The following is a 16,167-nucleotide window of genomic DNA, read 5'->3' on the forward strand; positions in this document are numbered from 1 at the left end:
ACTCCTGGCAATCGGGGGAGGTCCCAGATGACTGGAAAAAGGCTAATGTAGTGCCCATCTTTAAAAAAGGGAAGAAGGAGGATCCTGGGAACAACAGGCCAGTCAGCCTCACCTCAGTCCCTGGAAAAATCATGGAGCAGGTCCTCAAGGAATCAATTCTGAAGCACTTAGAGGAGAGGAAAGTGATCAGGAACAGTCAGCATGGATTCACCAAGGGCAAGTCATGCCTGACTAATCTAATTGCCTTCTATGACGAGATAACTGGCTCTCTGGATGAAGGGAAAGCAGAGGACGTGTTGTTCTTTGACTTTAGCAAAGCTTTTGACACTGTCTCCCACAGTATTCTTGCCAGCAAGTTAAAGTAGTATGGGCTGGATGAATGGACTATAAGGTGGATAGAAAGCTGGCTAGACTGTCGGGCTCAACGGGTAGTGATCAATGGCTCCATGTCTAGTTGGCAGCCGGTATCAAGTGGAGTGCCCCAAGGTCGGTCCTGGGGCTGGTTTTGTTCAATATCTTCATAAATGATCTGGAGGATGGTGTGGATTGCACCCTCAGCAAGTTTGCAGATGACACTAAACTGGGAGGAGTGGTAGATACGCTGGAGGGTAGGGATAGGATACAGAGGGACCTAGACAAATTGGAGGATTGGGCCAAAAGAAATCTGATGAGGTTCAACAAGGACAAGCGCAGAGTCCTGCACTTAGGACGGAAGAATCCAATGCACCGCTATAGACTAGGGACCGAATGGCTTGGCAGCAGTTCTACAGAAAAGGACCTAGGGGTTACAGTGGACGAGAAGTTGGATATGAGTGAACAGTGTGCCCTTGTTGCCAAGAAGGCCAATGGCATTTTGGGATATATACGTAGGGGCATTGCCAGCAGATCGAGGGACGTGATCGTTCCCCTCTATTCGACATTGGTGAGGCCTCATCTGGAGTACTCTGTCCAGTTTTGGGCTCCACACTACAAGAAGGATGTGGAAAAATTGGAAAGCGTCCAGCGGAGGGCAACAAAAATGATTAGGGGACTGGAACACATGACTTATGAGGAGAGGCTGAGGGAACTGGGGATGTTTAGTCTTCAGAAGAGAAGAATGAGGGGGGATTTGATAGCTGCTTTCAACTACCTGAAAGGGGGTTCCAAAGAGGATGGCTCTAGACTGTTCTCAGTGGTAGCAGATGAGAGAACAAGGAGTAATGGTCTCAGTTGCAGTGGAGGAGATTTAGGTTGGACATTAGGAAAAACTCTCTCACTATGAGGGTGGTGAAACACTGGAATGCGTTACCTAGGGAAGTGGTGGAATCTCCTTCCCTAGAAGTTTTTAAGGTCAGGCTTGACAAAGCCGTGGCTGGGATGATTTAATTGGGGATTGGTCCTGCTTTGAGCAGGGGGTTGGACTAGATGACCTCCTGAGGTCCCTTCCAACCCTGATATTCTATGATTCTATGAATGCAAGTCAGAATGACTGGGTTCTACTCCAGTTTTTCCAACAATTCATTGATCCTGAAGTAGTCATTTAAATTACGTGCCTCACTTTACCCACTCACAAAATGGATCTATTTCAGATATTTATATGGACCCCATCACCCTAGTATTTGAGTACCTGGCAATCAATGTATTTATCCTCACAATACCTCCGTAAGGTAGGGCAGTGCTGTTATGACCATTTTACAGATGGTGAACTGAGGCAAAGAGAGACTAGGTGACCTGCCCTGGATCACGTAGGAAATCTGTGGTAGAACGGAGAATTGATCCTGAGTCTCCCACAGCCCTGGACTATTCTTCATATCTCATGTGGTACTGTGAAGCTTAATGTTTGTAAAGCATTGAGATGCTAAGATGAAAAGCACTGTAAAAGTGCACAGTAATCTCTTTAGGGCATGAACCACGCCTTCTTTTATGTTAATACACTTCCTAGCATAAAGTGGGTGCTACTGGAAGCAAATAAAATAGTGTTTCATTACAAAGGAAGAGCCCCTCCACACACAATTCTACAACATGTTTAGACTGTTCTGAAATGTCTTTGCTGCCTCTGCGTCATAGTTTGTGTATCATAGCCTGCTGCGTGGTGGGTAGAATAAAAATGAAGGGCAAAAATTAGTTCTATGTTTTTGTTTTTTTAAATAACCTTATGCAGTTCAAGAGATTTTTAATACTGAAATCTAAAATGAAACAGTCATAATGAGAATGTGATATCTTTTGTTGCTTCTTTATTTGTGGTAAGTATTTAAATGGAGCATACGTCAAAAACATTGTTACTACCAAGTATAGGAGATTTCATTTTCAAGTTTTGTTTTTGAAAAATTTACATCAGTTTACATGCTCTGGTAAGATTCTTTAGTAAAATCTATCAATCTTGCCTCATTGGTCAGTGCTGTGGAAAAATCCCTGACCCCATTTCACATGGACCCTAAAATATATTAATATGTAGGTGGAAAGCAAATACACTTTACTTGCTTTCTCATACTACTTCCTTCCAGTGACTCTCTCAGGAAAATTACATGCATCATCCCTTTGCTACCCACAACATCTTTTGACCTATTATGGAAAGAGTGTGAATTTGATCTTGTGCTGGTAAATTTTGAGCCTTTAGATCAAGCATAAAAAAAGACAAAAGTAATCAATTTATTCTTTGCATCAGAAAGCCTCAGGGCTGATGTTTTAAATTAACTTCCTTTTATTTAATAATCTTTTTCTGTGTAAATGCATTAGGATGCAACACTTTGTTTGACAGTGATGACCTCAGGCAGCGAGGCGGCAGCCATAAAAACAATGAATGCTTCGACTATAGAATAATTAACATTTCAAAACCTAGGGCAGAAAAAGTGGCCATCTTAAGTAAAAAAGCAAAGGGAAAGAAAAATCAATTGAGATTTCATGGCATATGACGCACTAATGCGCACTGTAGTAACGCTTACTTTGGTAGATTCAGAGGCACTAGTGCTCAAGATGTTAATCAGAAAGAATTCTTCCCATCCCTGAATGGTAAAGTGCCCTGGTATGTACAATCTTTGATTAGGAGGAAAATATTAGGTTGAAGATGTTCATATTTTTTAAAAATACCTTGTATGCATTTTATGTTTTTGGACTGAATCATATACCCTTCAACTTCACTTCTTCAGCCCCACTGCTCACACCTATCAGGTAGACAGATGAACCAAAATCTGAAAGCAATTCCTGCATCTGTGTGTTAGAGATGAATTAATCCCCTCAGTTCTCAGAGAGGGTGTAGGAACTATGGGTGTTCAGTATGTGAAGGCTGAACTAGTGTCACCATACATGAGCCTACATCAGAGGTGGGCAAACTATGGCCCGTGGGCAACATGCGGCCCGTGAGACTGTCCAACCCAGCCCTTGAGCTCCTGGCTGGGGAGGAGCCCGGCTGTCCCCACTCCCCCGCAGCCATGCAAGCAGCGTGGCTGGCTCCGGCCGGGCAGTGGGGCTGCGAGCTCCTGCCACTCTGAGCGGCATGGTAAGGAGATGGGGGGGTTAGATAAGGGGCAGGGGAATCGGGGGGTGGGAGTCAGGGGACAGGAGGCAGTTGAATGGAGCAGAGGTTCAGGGGGGCTTGCCAGGGGGCAGGGGTGTGGACAGGGGTCAGTCAGGAGAGAGGGAGCAGTGGGGGTTGGATAGGGGATGGGGTGCGGGGGGGGGGGGGGGAACAGTGGGTCTCGGGAGGGGGCAGTCACGGTACAAGGAGCATGGGCGGTTGGATGTGTCGGGCATTCTGAGGAAGTGGGAGGGGGCGGATAGGGGGAGAGGACAGGCTGTTTGGGGAGGCAAAGCCTTCCCTACCCGGCCCTCCATACAGTTTCGCAACCCCGATGTGGTCCTCGGGCCAAAAAGTTTGCCCACCCCTAGCCTACATATGGATGTACAGCAATAGAGATAAAGAGCATACCCATGTTTTCAAACATGAGACAACCATAACTGCAAGAGCTCAAATACATTAGTGAAAGCTCACTGGTGGCAGGAATTTAATGTACGAATACAAGATGGGGATCAAATTAAATTCTGGTTCTGTTGCAGCAGATTATTCATTTTGCCAAAAGCTGGGAATGGCCGAGAGGGGACGGATCACTTGAGGATTACCTGTTCTGTTCATTCCCTATGGGGCACCTGGCATTGGCCACTGTGGGACGACAGGACACTGGGCTAGATGGACCTTTGCTCAGACCCAGTTTGGCCATTCTTAAGTTCTTATAAGAGTAACTGTATGTCCAGTCTCATCAAGATTGTGACAAATTTTTCTTAGTCTTTCGAATAAAAAAAAGCTAGGCAGGATGGAGTACAAAAGACGACAACGAAGATTACTTAGGATACCTGATGCTGAAATTTGGAAGGATCACGACTGCTCACTGGAACCACACTACCATACACATGCAGTTCTCTAACGATGGAAACACCTCCCTTCAACTCAGGTCTGAATGACTCCTCTGAACACTTTCGCAAACGCAGAAGGCCAACCAGAATATCCTGTTCTGGATCTTCATAGGACAGGAAGGTCTCCCAGCCACCATTTGCCACATAGTCTCTTCGAATTAACTCAACCTATTCAAAGAGAACAAGCAAGGGGGAAGAGGAAAAGAAAATCCTGTTAAAAAATAATTGGGCAACATGTTGAATAGACCAAAACCAATTTCATGGATCCATAAACTGTTATGGGTCAGAAAAAGTGTGAAGTGCTTTCTTAAAGCCCAGCTTCATTCTAGATGGATTTTTGCAGTAGATAAGAGCTGAAGGACCTACGATCGCATTTACCTAAAGACAAAATGTGTCATACTTCAGTGAAAAATACATTTGTGGACACCATTACTCTTCAGTGCTTAAAACTTCTACCCATAAGGTATTTAGACAGTACTAAACCAGCACAATAGCTCGGGGTTGTAAAAGATAGAAATGGAAGACTGGATCTCTCTCTGGTACCTCCACCTCCACTGATGCTCCAAGAGCATCACATCTAGCAGCTTCTCTCTCCAATCAAACATCTAAGGGCAAATTCAGACCTGACTACAATTGTATTGCTCTGGTTTCAGTACTGTTATACTTGCTAACAGCATGGGTGAATTTGGCCCCTAGTCTCCACTGCTTTGAAAAGAAAAAGTCTCTTGCCAGCAATGTAATCTGGGTCTTCTAATTCATAATAAAACTGCTTCTTTCTGAAATTGTCAGTGACAGGTCTTCAAGTGATCATGATCTCTCCTTAATAAAGTGCCTTTCATCCATATAGATTCAAAAAACACTTCATAAACATTTCTGACTGACTACATGACAAAAGTTAGGCTGATCTTTCCCACATCCATTTCCCTGCCAGTACAGTGCAGGATTGTTCCCTATAGTAGTACGTACACTTTCTAGTGCTCTGTCCAGCCTGTTTTAAAAGGCTCAAGTAAAGGGCTTTGAGGTGGGGTTCCCTCTGAACTCCTTCCTACTAATCATCTTTCTGGTAACATGATACACAGAAATGAATGCACTATTTCAAGACTTGATCACACAAGAGCCAAATGGTGAGATACTGTTACCTCTCTGCTTCATGAGATCAATATGCCTTTGTGTATACAACCGAAAATTAAATGGGCCTTTCACTTACTACACCGATAAAGATTCACTTAGCCTCATCTCAGTGTTGACTATCTGTGAAAAAGTTCAAATGGATCTTTGCATGTATGCAGAGTCCTCCAAGATTTCTACTATCATATAACACAATACAATAAGGAGGGCCCAGATTCCTATCATGAAAATGAAAGTTACTTTGAGATGGACTCTGCATAGAGACACTCATGCGTTGAGCTGGCCTAGGCAGTCTATGAGTAGGAATATGCAGAGGAGCCTAATAGAAGAGCTAAAAGTTGATCCAGCAGTCCTACTATTATTTATACAGCACCAACAATATGATCAAAGATTACTGAAAAATAAGAGGACAAGATTCTTACTCTAAAGAGTTTACAATCTGAGGCTCAGATCCTGCGATGAGCTCCATGCAGGCAAAACCTACTCTCCTTGTAATATAGAGCCTAAGTTAAAGACCCACTCATTACACAGGCTTTATTAATTCACAGCTAAAGAAAGGAGGCAGAAAATAATATTAACACAGCTAACCCAAAAGGTTTTAGATTTAAAGCTTCGTGAACTCTGGGCTTCCTAATTAAGGAAAAGCAATAAAATGGGAGAAACATTTCTATTTCAGTAACAAGTAGAACTCCTTTGTACTTTGTGCTGCCCAAACAAATAGTCCTTGTCCTCAAGAGCCTGCCATCTAAAAAGACAAGATGACAAAGCTCGGGAGAAAAAAATAGGATATAAAAATCTCCAACTTTAACAGAGTTTTGTATAGTGCTCCTTTCACAGTATCTAAGCATTTGCCAAATAAATTACATCTGCATAGCAAGGTCCCTAGTGGACTCCATGGGGTCCTCTGCTCTGCCCTCTTCCCTAGGTAAACAGAAGCTCTATGTGGGTTGAATATACAGCTAGACCTACATAATGTATATAAAAAGCCAATTTAAAGAAAATCTTCTAAAGGGGTCTTGATGACTAAGGGAGACAGAAAAGAGATACAGTGAATCATAGAATATCAGGGTTGGAAGGGACCTCAGGAGGTCATCTAGTCCAACCCTCTGCTCAAAGCAGGGACCGATCCCCAATTAAATCATCCCAGCCACGGCTTTGTCAAGCCTGACCTTAAAAACTTCTAGGGAAGGAGATTCCACCACCTCCCTAGGTAACGCATTCCAGTTTTTCACCACCCTCACAGTGAAAAAGTTTTTCCTAATATCCAACCTAAATTTCCCCCACTGCAACTTGAGACCATTACTCCTCATTCTCTCATCTGCTACCACTGAGAACAGTCTAGAGCCATCCTCTTTGGAACCCCCTTTCAGGTAGTTGAAAGCAGCTATCAAATCCCCCCTCATTCTTCTCTTCTGAAGACTAAACATCCCCAGTTCCCTCAGCCTCTCCTCATAAGTCATGTGTTCCAGTCCCCTAATCATTTTTCAGAGGAACAGCCGTGTTAGTCTGTATTCGCAAAAAGAAAAGGAGTACTTGTGGCACCTTAGAGACTAACCAATAGTCTCTAAGGTGCCACAAGTACTCCTTTTCTTTTTGCTAATCATTTTTGTTGCCCTCCGCTGGACTCTTTCCAATTTTTCCAAATCCTTCTTGTAGTGTGGGGCCCAAAACTGGACACATTACTCCAGATGAGGCCTCACCAGTGTCGAATAGAGGGGAACGATCACGTCCCTCGATCTGCTGGCAATGCCCCTACGTATACATCCCAAAATGCCATTGGCCTTCTTGGCAACAAGGGCACACTGTTCACTCATATCCAGCTTCTCGTCCACTGTAACCCCTAGGTCCTTTTCTGTAGAACTGCTGCCTAGCCATTCGGTCCCTAGTCTGTAGCGGTGCATTGGATTCTTCCGTCCTAAGTGCAGGACTCTGCACTTGTCCTTGTTGAACCTCATCAGATTTCTTTTGGCCGATTCCTCCAATTTGTCTAGGTCCCTCTGTATCCTATCCCTACCCTCCAGCGTATCTACCACTCCTCCCAGTTTAGTGTCATCTGCAAACTTGCTGAGGGTGCAATCCACACCATCCTCCAGATCATTTATGAAGATAATGAACAAAACTGGCCCCAGGACCGACCCCTGGGGCACTCCACTCGATACCGGCTGCCAACTAGACATGGAGCCATTGATCACTACTCGTTGAGCCTGACAATCTAGCCAGCTTTCTATCCACCTTATAGTCCATTCATCCAGCCCATACTTCTTTAACTTGTTGGCAAGAATACTGTGGGAGACAGTGTCAAACAGAACACCTGAAGTGACTGGCAGCTAACGACAATGAAATGAATTTTAGCTTTCAATCCAGTTCCTAGAATATAAGTGTGCATGTGAAAAAGAAACAACTGGCAATAACTAAGGCTAAGATTTTGTCATGGTTATTTTTAGTAAAAGTCACAGGCAATAAACAAAAATTCATGGAAGCCTATCTGACATATCTGTGACTTTTGCAGGTCCATGATTTCCCCTGCCACCATGGTGGTTGGGAGCTGTGGGGTTCCCCCTCTGCCCGCAGCAGCTGGAAGCTTCGGGGGGCCCCCCTCCACCCACAGCATCTGGGAGCTGCAGAGTGATGATATTTCCCAAAGAGAAAATGGGACACCCCCAGCTGCTTGCCCGAGGTGTCCTCCTCCCTCACTCTCTCCCCACTGTGAGGTTGTCATCTGGTTGCTGGAACCCTGAGGAGGGCTCCCTCAGGAGTCTGTCACCAGTGGCTGGAACCTTGCAGGGGGTCCCCTGTCACTGGAACCCTGCCACAGCCCCGCTGGCTCCCAGCTCCAGAGTCCTGCAGCTCTGAAGTAGAGAATGTCAAGGTCATCTCTGGAAGTCTGAATTCCGTGACTTCCATGACCTCCGGGACATAAACATAGCTTTAGCAATAACTAGTACCCCTGCTGATAATCCTTGACCTTAATATTAGGACAAGTGGCTTATACAGAATGAACTTTTCAGGCTACGTCTTCACCGCAAAAATGGTAGGTTTTTTACATTGAGATAGCTCCCTTGATGCAGAATCCTAGCAGATACATGCCACTGGTAGTTTGCTAGTCAAGGTAAATCGGGGCCGGGGGGAGGGGGAGAAGAAGAGGAGAAACAGGGTGAAGGGACAGTATGTATAGTGTTGACCTCAATGAGCTACATCGAGGTTAAAAATATACATATGCCTCATCTCCTCTAGGATTCTATTTCAAGATAGCTATCTTGATCCAAAACACTTTTTTTTTTTTTTGGGTGGGGGGGCAGGAGGGAAGGGCAGTACAGGCAGTTTCCATCTGCCCTAGAGGTAAAACATTCACTTCAGAGTTAAGGTAGAATGTGTAGCAGAGTTTGCATTAGCAGTTGCCATTCTGTGAAAACATGACAGAGTTCAGTCTCCAAAGCTGTCCATCCAGCAAGAACATTCACTAGCAAGAACATTCACTAGATATTTTTTTAAAGGCTATTAAGGATATATTAGCACTACATACAATTCAAGGCCATTTTGAGAGCAAACAAATGCCTTGTCTACTACTAATGAGAAATGTTACCAATTGAACAGGAACCCAGAAATAGATTAGTAAATAACCAACTAATCATAAATATTTTTATTTCAATGGATTTTTAAAAACCAATTAAAAATAATTTAAAGAACCAGACACATCACGATTCTAAAATAGATACAACTTATTAACCTTCTACAAAAGGAAAGATGTTATATAATCTTAAGTGGTTTCAGTGAACAGATTTAATTGTATTAGATCTACAATGACCTCTTCTATCAAGGAAATTGTTAATTTTAAAGGCAAGGAAAATATCACTGCACGTCATCAGATCAAATTATCAAATGCTATAGGCTGATGTTTTATTGCCCACTTGCTAAATTTTCAAATAAGCATTTTGGTGCTTTCTCCCATGTAGCCCCTCATGCTGGGGAGAAACTCCCCGTAAATATCTGCAAAACTTACTAATTACTCTCCTTCACAATCTTCCTCAAAACTCATCTTTGCCAAGAGGCCTACAACAAGCTCGACAATGGCTAGGTTCCTGGTGTGCTGAGACTACTGCCTTTGATGCTGACAGATACTGTTTCCTTGTACTCCTCTGTCTCTATCTATCTGTTGTCTTATACATAGATTGTAGGCTGTTTTTTTGTTTAGTGTTTGTACAGTTCCTAGCACAACGAGTTCTTGGACCATAATTGGAGCTCCTAGGCATTACGATAATATAAATAATAAATAAGTTGCTTTTCACGCATTTTATCTCTAGGTTCCTATTGATATACATTTTTCTGAGATTCAGTGGCATGAGATTGTCATTATCTAGACCAGGGGCCGGCAACCTTTCAGAAGTGGTGTGCCGAGTCTTCGTTTATTCATTTTAATTTAAGGTTTTACGTGCCAATAATACATTTTAACGTTTTTTAGAAGATCTCTCTCTAAAGGTCAATATATAACTAAACTATTGTCATATGTAAAGTAAACAAGGTTTTCAAAATGTTTAAGAAACTTCCTTTAAAATTAAATTAAAATGCTGATCTTACGCCGCCGGCCCGCTTAGCCTGCTGCCAGCCTGGGGTTCCGTTCACCTAGGCTGGCAGCAGGCTGAGCAGGACATGTGGCCGGGACCCCAGCTGGCAAGGGGCCGGCAGCCAGAACCCCAGACTGGCAGTGGGCTGAGCGGCTCAGTCCACTGCGACTCAGCCCGCTGCCAGTCTGGGATCCCGGCCCTGCCCACATGGAGTGGGTACCTACCTTCTCTCTGATTCTAGCCCATTCTCTTCCTCTCTCTCTGCACTGAGCTGAGGGTGGGAGTGCACTGAGCACAGGGCTGGCCGTGAAGGAGTAAGCAGGGGTTGGGGTGTAAGGTCTGGCCAGGAGCCAGAATGAGGGAGGGGGCTCAGGGTTGGGGCAAGAGGTTTGGGTGTGGAGTGCTTAACTGGACAGCTCCCATTTGGTGCGAGGGTGCAGGTGGGAATGGGGGAGGGGGTGCAGGAGCTCCCATTTGGTGCTTAGGGTGGGAATGTGGGGAATGCAAGAGTCAAGGCATGGGGGGGCTGGGTATGTGTGGGGGTGCAGGAGTCAGGGCTAGGGGTCGTGGGGGGATGCAGGGGTCAGGGCAAGAGGCTGGAGTGTGAGGGGAGTACAGAGGTCAAGGCAGAGGGCTGGGAGTGTGTGAGGGGGGTGCAGGGATCAGGGCAGAGGGCTGGGGGTGTGGGCTAAGCTCCTGGGGGCGCTCCCAGCCCCCCTATCCAGTGCAGCTCACGGCCCGGGGGCTGGAGGGGATATGTCCCGATTTCACCCCCCTTCCCCAAGGCCCAGTCCCCACCTCTTGCCCGCCTCCTCCCCGGAGCAGCGAGCACACTGCGGCTCCGCTTCTCCCCCTCCCGCGCAAGGGCCATCAGCTGATCGGAAGCAGGGAGGGAGAGGAGGAGGGGCAGGAGCCTGGCACGCTGGGGAAAGAGGGGAGCTTGCCTGCCCTGCAGCAGCAGCCAGCAGGACCAAGCTTCCATTTTTGTGAACAGCTTTAAGATGCTAGACTGAAGGGCACTATATAAGCATCATCCTCTACAGAGATTTACATCCATATGTATTTGCTGGTTACACTTTATTGTGGCTTATTGATTTTATTATTTTTATTTGTTTCAGATAGCAACCACATATTATAATATTGTAGGTATTGGTAGACTGACAAAAATAGAGAATATATATACACATTATACAACCTCAACCAATTAAATTTCTTTCTGTTCAACCTACAATTATTGTGCTTTTTATATTTTCTAAATACACTTTTCACTAGAAAAGAGAAAGGAATGGGGGTAAAGAGTGGAGACAGCTGAGTCAACTGGGGATTCTGATACTGCAACAGAAATACTGAAATACTGGTAGCTATCGCTACGTTATTGAACATGGTGGTACATAAGTTTCAGCATGTGAACGTATTTTCTTAAACAACAAACATAAATCTGCTGTGAAAATGGATGAAAAACTGGAGCCAGCTACACAGACCTGTTGCAGAACTGGCTGCACAACTGAGTCCCAACTCCTTCGTACCAAATGTTTCACAGCAAGTCACGTCTGAAGCAAGCTCCCTGGGAAGCAACAAGTCTCACCTGATATGGTCTCACTTTATGATGAATCTCCTGTATTCCAACCTCTCTTGTCCTCACATCACGACACTAAGGAAAGAGGAAGAGAAAAATTACATAAAACAGAGGAATACATGCAGCTCAAATACGTTCAGATTTCCAGTCACCCCATGGGCTCAAAATTAAGTTGAAATAGCCTGTCTTACACTGGTAGAATTTGAATAAATAGACTTCAAAATAAAAATGCTCACCGAGCTGTCCCTAATGTACCTTAGAAAAAGAACTTTGTGCTAAATGTAAAAACATGCTGACAAAAATCAATTCACTGAGCAACCATTACATCTCATGAGAAAAGTACCATTTGATTTGCAAGTAGCAGGGCTTGGAGGGGAAAAGTCAACAGATATAAAAGAGCAAGAAAGACTTAACATTATTATAGATTCTAAGGCCAGAAGGGAACATTGCAATCTTCTAGTGATTCTAGTCTGATCTCCTATATAATATACCACAGGCCATAGAACTTCCCCACAATAATTCCTAGAGCAGATCTTTTAGGAAATATTTAAATAGAGATTGGATATTGTTAGTGATAGAGAATCCACTATGACCCTTGGTAAACTGTTCCAATGGTTACTCTCACTGTTAAAAATTTATGCCTTTTTTCCAGGCTGTCAGGTCCTTTACCAGAGAGATCTAGAATTGGAAAAATCTAACCTAGTGTGCCAGAGATACTCTTGAGCAGGCAATTTGTAAATCTGGGTAACTGATTTTTAATGCCAAAATTGGCATGTGACACACCTGAATATAAGAAGGTAGAGTTAACTCTCTGGTCAAGTGTCCCACAGATGTACAGGATGGACTAACTGTGAGAGGTTTGGGACCAATGGTCCAAGGCATCAGAGAAAAGCCAGGGAACTTTACAAATCTTTACAGCTCCTTGGTAGTCAGAGGGAACAGGAGACAGAACTCAATGTTAGCGAGCTTGATTGTAGCTTGCACACGTCTTTTGTATCTCTTCTCGTAACTAGTGCAAACCAAGCCCCATGAGAGAAGTCTCAAGGAGAAAAACTTTTCTGAAGACAGTTTTCATAGCACAAATAAGAAAAAACCATGAAAATCCAAAGTCAAGCCTAAACCCACATGGAACTTGATTTCCAAGGCATCCAAATGACTATCTGCATCCCAACACCCCCTAAAATGCCTTAAAAATAATCAAACTCAGACTATATTATATACAGTGAAATAATTTAACCTTGGTATGACCATAAAAACTGGCATGCTTTATTCTTATATGGTGATTATGCTAAATTTGGACTTCTTTACGGTCATATGCACAAAATCTACTTTGCTTTACAAATCCCTGACTCAACAAACGGCATGCAGAAGACAGACAAGTCCCCGCTCTTCATTAAGGGCCCTAGTCCTGAGAGGGCACAGCATTTTTCAGGACTGTGCCCTCCATCTCTTTGCCCCAATCAGTAATCCAAGTGTTATTAGTCACAGAGACGGAACAAAGAGGGAAAGCTGAAATTGCCAAGAGGGCAGAGCTGAGGAGCATGGGCACCCTCTAATTATGACCCTACACACCTAAAATACCTGGGTTTCTTGTGGAAATTCAGTCCCAACTATCATGGCCCTTAAAAAAAGCTGTTTGTTTATAATGTTATACCTCCAGTAGATACAAGGAAAATTCACTGGTATCTTATACTTCACGTGATAAAGTGACAAACTGTTTTGGTTGCTCACTCTACCAGCTTCCAGGCTTCTGCCCCAGTAAGTTCAGACCTATAGTCATCCGCACAGTAGAAATGTTTACAGATTCAGTTCTTTAAAGGTAGCCTGCCACGGAAAACAAAATTGGGTTTGAGGCCCCTTTTTTTGCTTTGTTATGTATGAAGGAGATTTTTCCCGCCACCTACAATTTTTTTTAATTCTTAGAAATAGCTGGAATATTAAGTTTCATCACCGTATCTGTTTTTGCTGGAAGTGTTCCATGGAAGGTTTCTCAACCCTACTGAGGAGGATAAAGATGCTAAATCCTTCACAAAGAGCTTTTCTTCTAACTGTTAGATGTTTGAGTTGAATAATTTTTTTTAAAAGTTGTGAACAGTCTGCATAAAAAAAGTCCCTCTCTCACTTTAGAAATGTCCTTAGTAGACGAGATGTCACAAACCTCCTCGTTCTCTGGTCATCCTGTATCTTGCAGGGAAAATCTAAATTTTTAATGTAGAAATCAAGCAAAACATCAGCTCTTTTGGAAAAATCTTTGAGGTATTCTTTACCTATCAGAAAATGAACCAAAAAAAGGACAAAACCCCAATATTTTCCTTTGCAGGTCATCTTTAGTTGAGCAGCAAATCTGGCTCCTATAGTTCACACTCCTCTCATTTTGCCATTTTTCTCCTTCTGTTCACAAACACAATCAGTCGCACAGTGTAGTCAGCAGGGAGCTCCTCCTGGGCATAAGGTTGCTGATCTTTTACCTGTGTCCCTAGATCCTTCATCCTGGCCAAGGCAAGTTCTCTCAGGTTACCATGCTCCACTCCTGAGCTGACCAGCGGCATTGGGATATCCCTATACAAAGGGGAAAAACAAAAACTTTATACAACAATATTCATAAAATATAAGGCCAGTTGGGCCACCACCATCATCTAATCTTAAATCCTTTGTTATGCATGAGGTATCTGAATTAATGCCTGTTTCAAAGCCCAGTAGCTTTGGCTGAACTAGAGCATGGCCAAGCCAATCAGCAACTGGAGGTAGTGGGGAGGAAAGAGCTACATGATTAGATTTACAGTAGAAAATGACTTTTTACATGCTGGGAAATAGGCTATTTATGTGTTTTTATTTTCATATTCATCATACTGAAGAACTGGAAAAAGGAAAAATTCTGTTTTACGTGTGAATTTCCATTCTAGGACCCTCCATGTCAGAGCGTCTTCACAGCAAGCATTGGTATATTCTCCAAAAATCCTGGATATAACAATTGTAACTACATCCTAAAATTCAGTAAAGATGCGAACAAGTTTGTAATAACCTAACATCATAAGAGGTCGTTATAATAATTATGAATACCATTTTTGCATAAATATTGAGATCTGTCTACCACAGAAGATAATGCTGTAATGATAGATTTCAGTATTTCCACTTGAAATATTGATTTCCTCATGAACTTGTTGCCACAAAGAATCTTGTGCCCTTACCAAAATATCTGACTCTCTATGGAACTGGTTCTAGCTTTCCAATGTGTAGAAGATGGACTACTATACCCTTCATCTTCTGATGCTATGAAGAGCCTGTAGATAATGTTGATTTAATTTACTTCACTTTGGGGAAAGGATAAGCTTGTCCCTGGGACAGCAAGTTTTATTGAATATCCTTCAGTAATTATTTCTGAGGTGGCTCAACCCCAGACCAGGGCTCACCCTGAAGCATTCCTCATAAAGGGGAGGAATCTGCCTAAGCTTCAGAACCTCAAAAAATCAAAAGAAACTTTTGGAGTTGGATACTTTTCAAGAGAATATCAGCTTTCATCTTCCAATTCTCGAGGCAGCAACGGCCTCCTCCTAATGTGTAATCTTTAACTTGAACCTGGAGGAGCAGCACTTTTCAGAGGAAAAACCTGCTGAGATAAGGCAGTTTGAAGATGCTCGCACTGGAAGAAGGGAAGCGACTTATTCCCTTGTCCAACGCCTCAATGGCTGTTTTCTGTCTATGCTCCCAGAAAAGATTACCAGCAGAGTATTTGGAGGAAGATAAACCTGCTTTTCCATTTTTTTAGCTGGAGTTGGCGCTGCAGTTGACATGGGACATGTCTTTGGAAGTTTTGAATGTACAGCATATTAGCCAGGTGAAGAATTAGTCCTGAAAAAAAGTGCTAGGAAAACTGAGAATGGGTGTGTGAGGGAGTGTGCATGCTAACATCACCTTCCCAGCTGAGTATCTCTAGACCTGCATAATAAGAGACTGCAGCCATTACTCTCAAGGCTGAGGCTGCTACATCGAAGTTCAGTTTGATGATGAATACCATGCAAAAATGGTATTTAGTCTGCAGAAGAGAAGACTGATGGGGGACAAAACAGTTTTCAAGTACAGAAAAGGTTGTTACAAGGAGGAGGGAGAAAAATTGTTCTAGTTAACCTCCGAGCATATTAAGTCTTTTAAAGATGACAGAAAGACAATCCTGCTAGCCACGTGCATTACCAAACCCTGCTAACTTTCTGCATTTATTTTATTTTAGAGTAAGAGGAGACAAAAAAATTAAAACGTGAACTATCAATAGAGTATTGAACTGTACAATGTAGAACAGTTTGATCTCAAAACCTGGTTTAAACAAAGTGATTAGAAGTCAGTACCATCTGAGAGCTGACTGGTGACCTAAGTGAAATTTATTCACAGGTATCAATCCAGTTCCTTAAGAATATGTGTCACAAAAAACACCATTAACAGTCACCATTTTTGGCAATCTCAGCACAGACACCCAGGCCTGAATGAGCCATGGAGACTCTCAATCTGACAGGTGGTTACTGC

The 16,167-nt window shown here is 43.3% G+C and overlaps 1 protein-coding gene across 5 annotated transcripts in view; it reads right to left on the bottom strand.

Moving 5' to 3' along the window:
- ELP3 (elongator acetyltransferase complex subunit 3) overlaps positions 1-16,167 on the bottom strand; it is a 133,003-nt gene that overhangs the window by 31,537 nt on the left and 85,299 nt on the right. For 4 of the 5 annotated variants that reach the window (XM_073335612.2, XM_073335614.2, XM_073335616.2 and 1 more), the window contains 3 exons: positions 14,121-14,235; positions 11,662-11,727; positions 4,327-4,554 (listed from right to left, as the gene is read on the bottom strand). In XM_073335612.2, coding sequence (XP_073191713.1) covers positions 4,327-4,554; positions 11,662-11,727; positions 14,121-14,235 — 409 coding nt within the window. The remainder of the gene's footprint in view (positions 1-4,326; positions 4,555-11,661; positions 11,728-14,120; positions 14,236-16,167) is intronic. The other variant, XM_073335613.2, reaches the window with a different exon arrangement.

Source organism: Lepidochelys kempii, chromosome 3, assembly GCF_965140285.1.
Source record: "Lepidochelys kempii isolate rLepKem1 chromosome 3, rLepKem1.hap1, whole genome shotgun sequence".
Taxonomy (NCBI): domain Eukaryota; kingdom Metazoa; phylum Chordata; order Testudines; family Cheloniidae; genus Lepidochelys; species Lepidochelys kempii.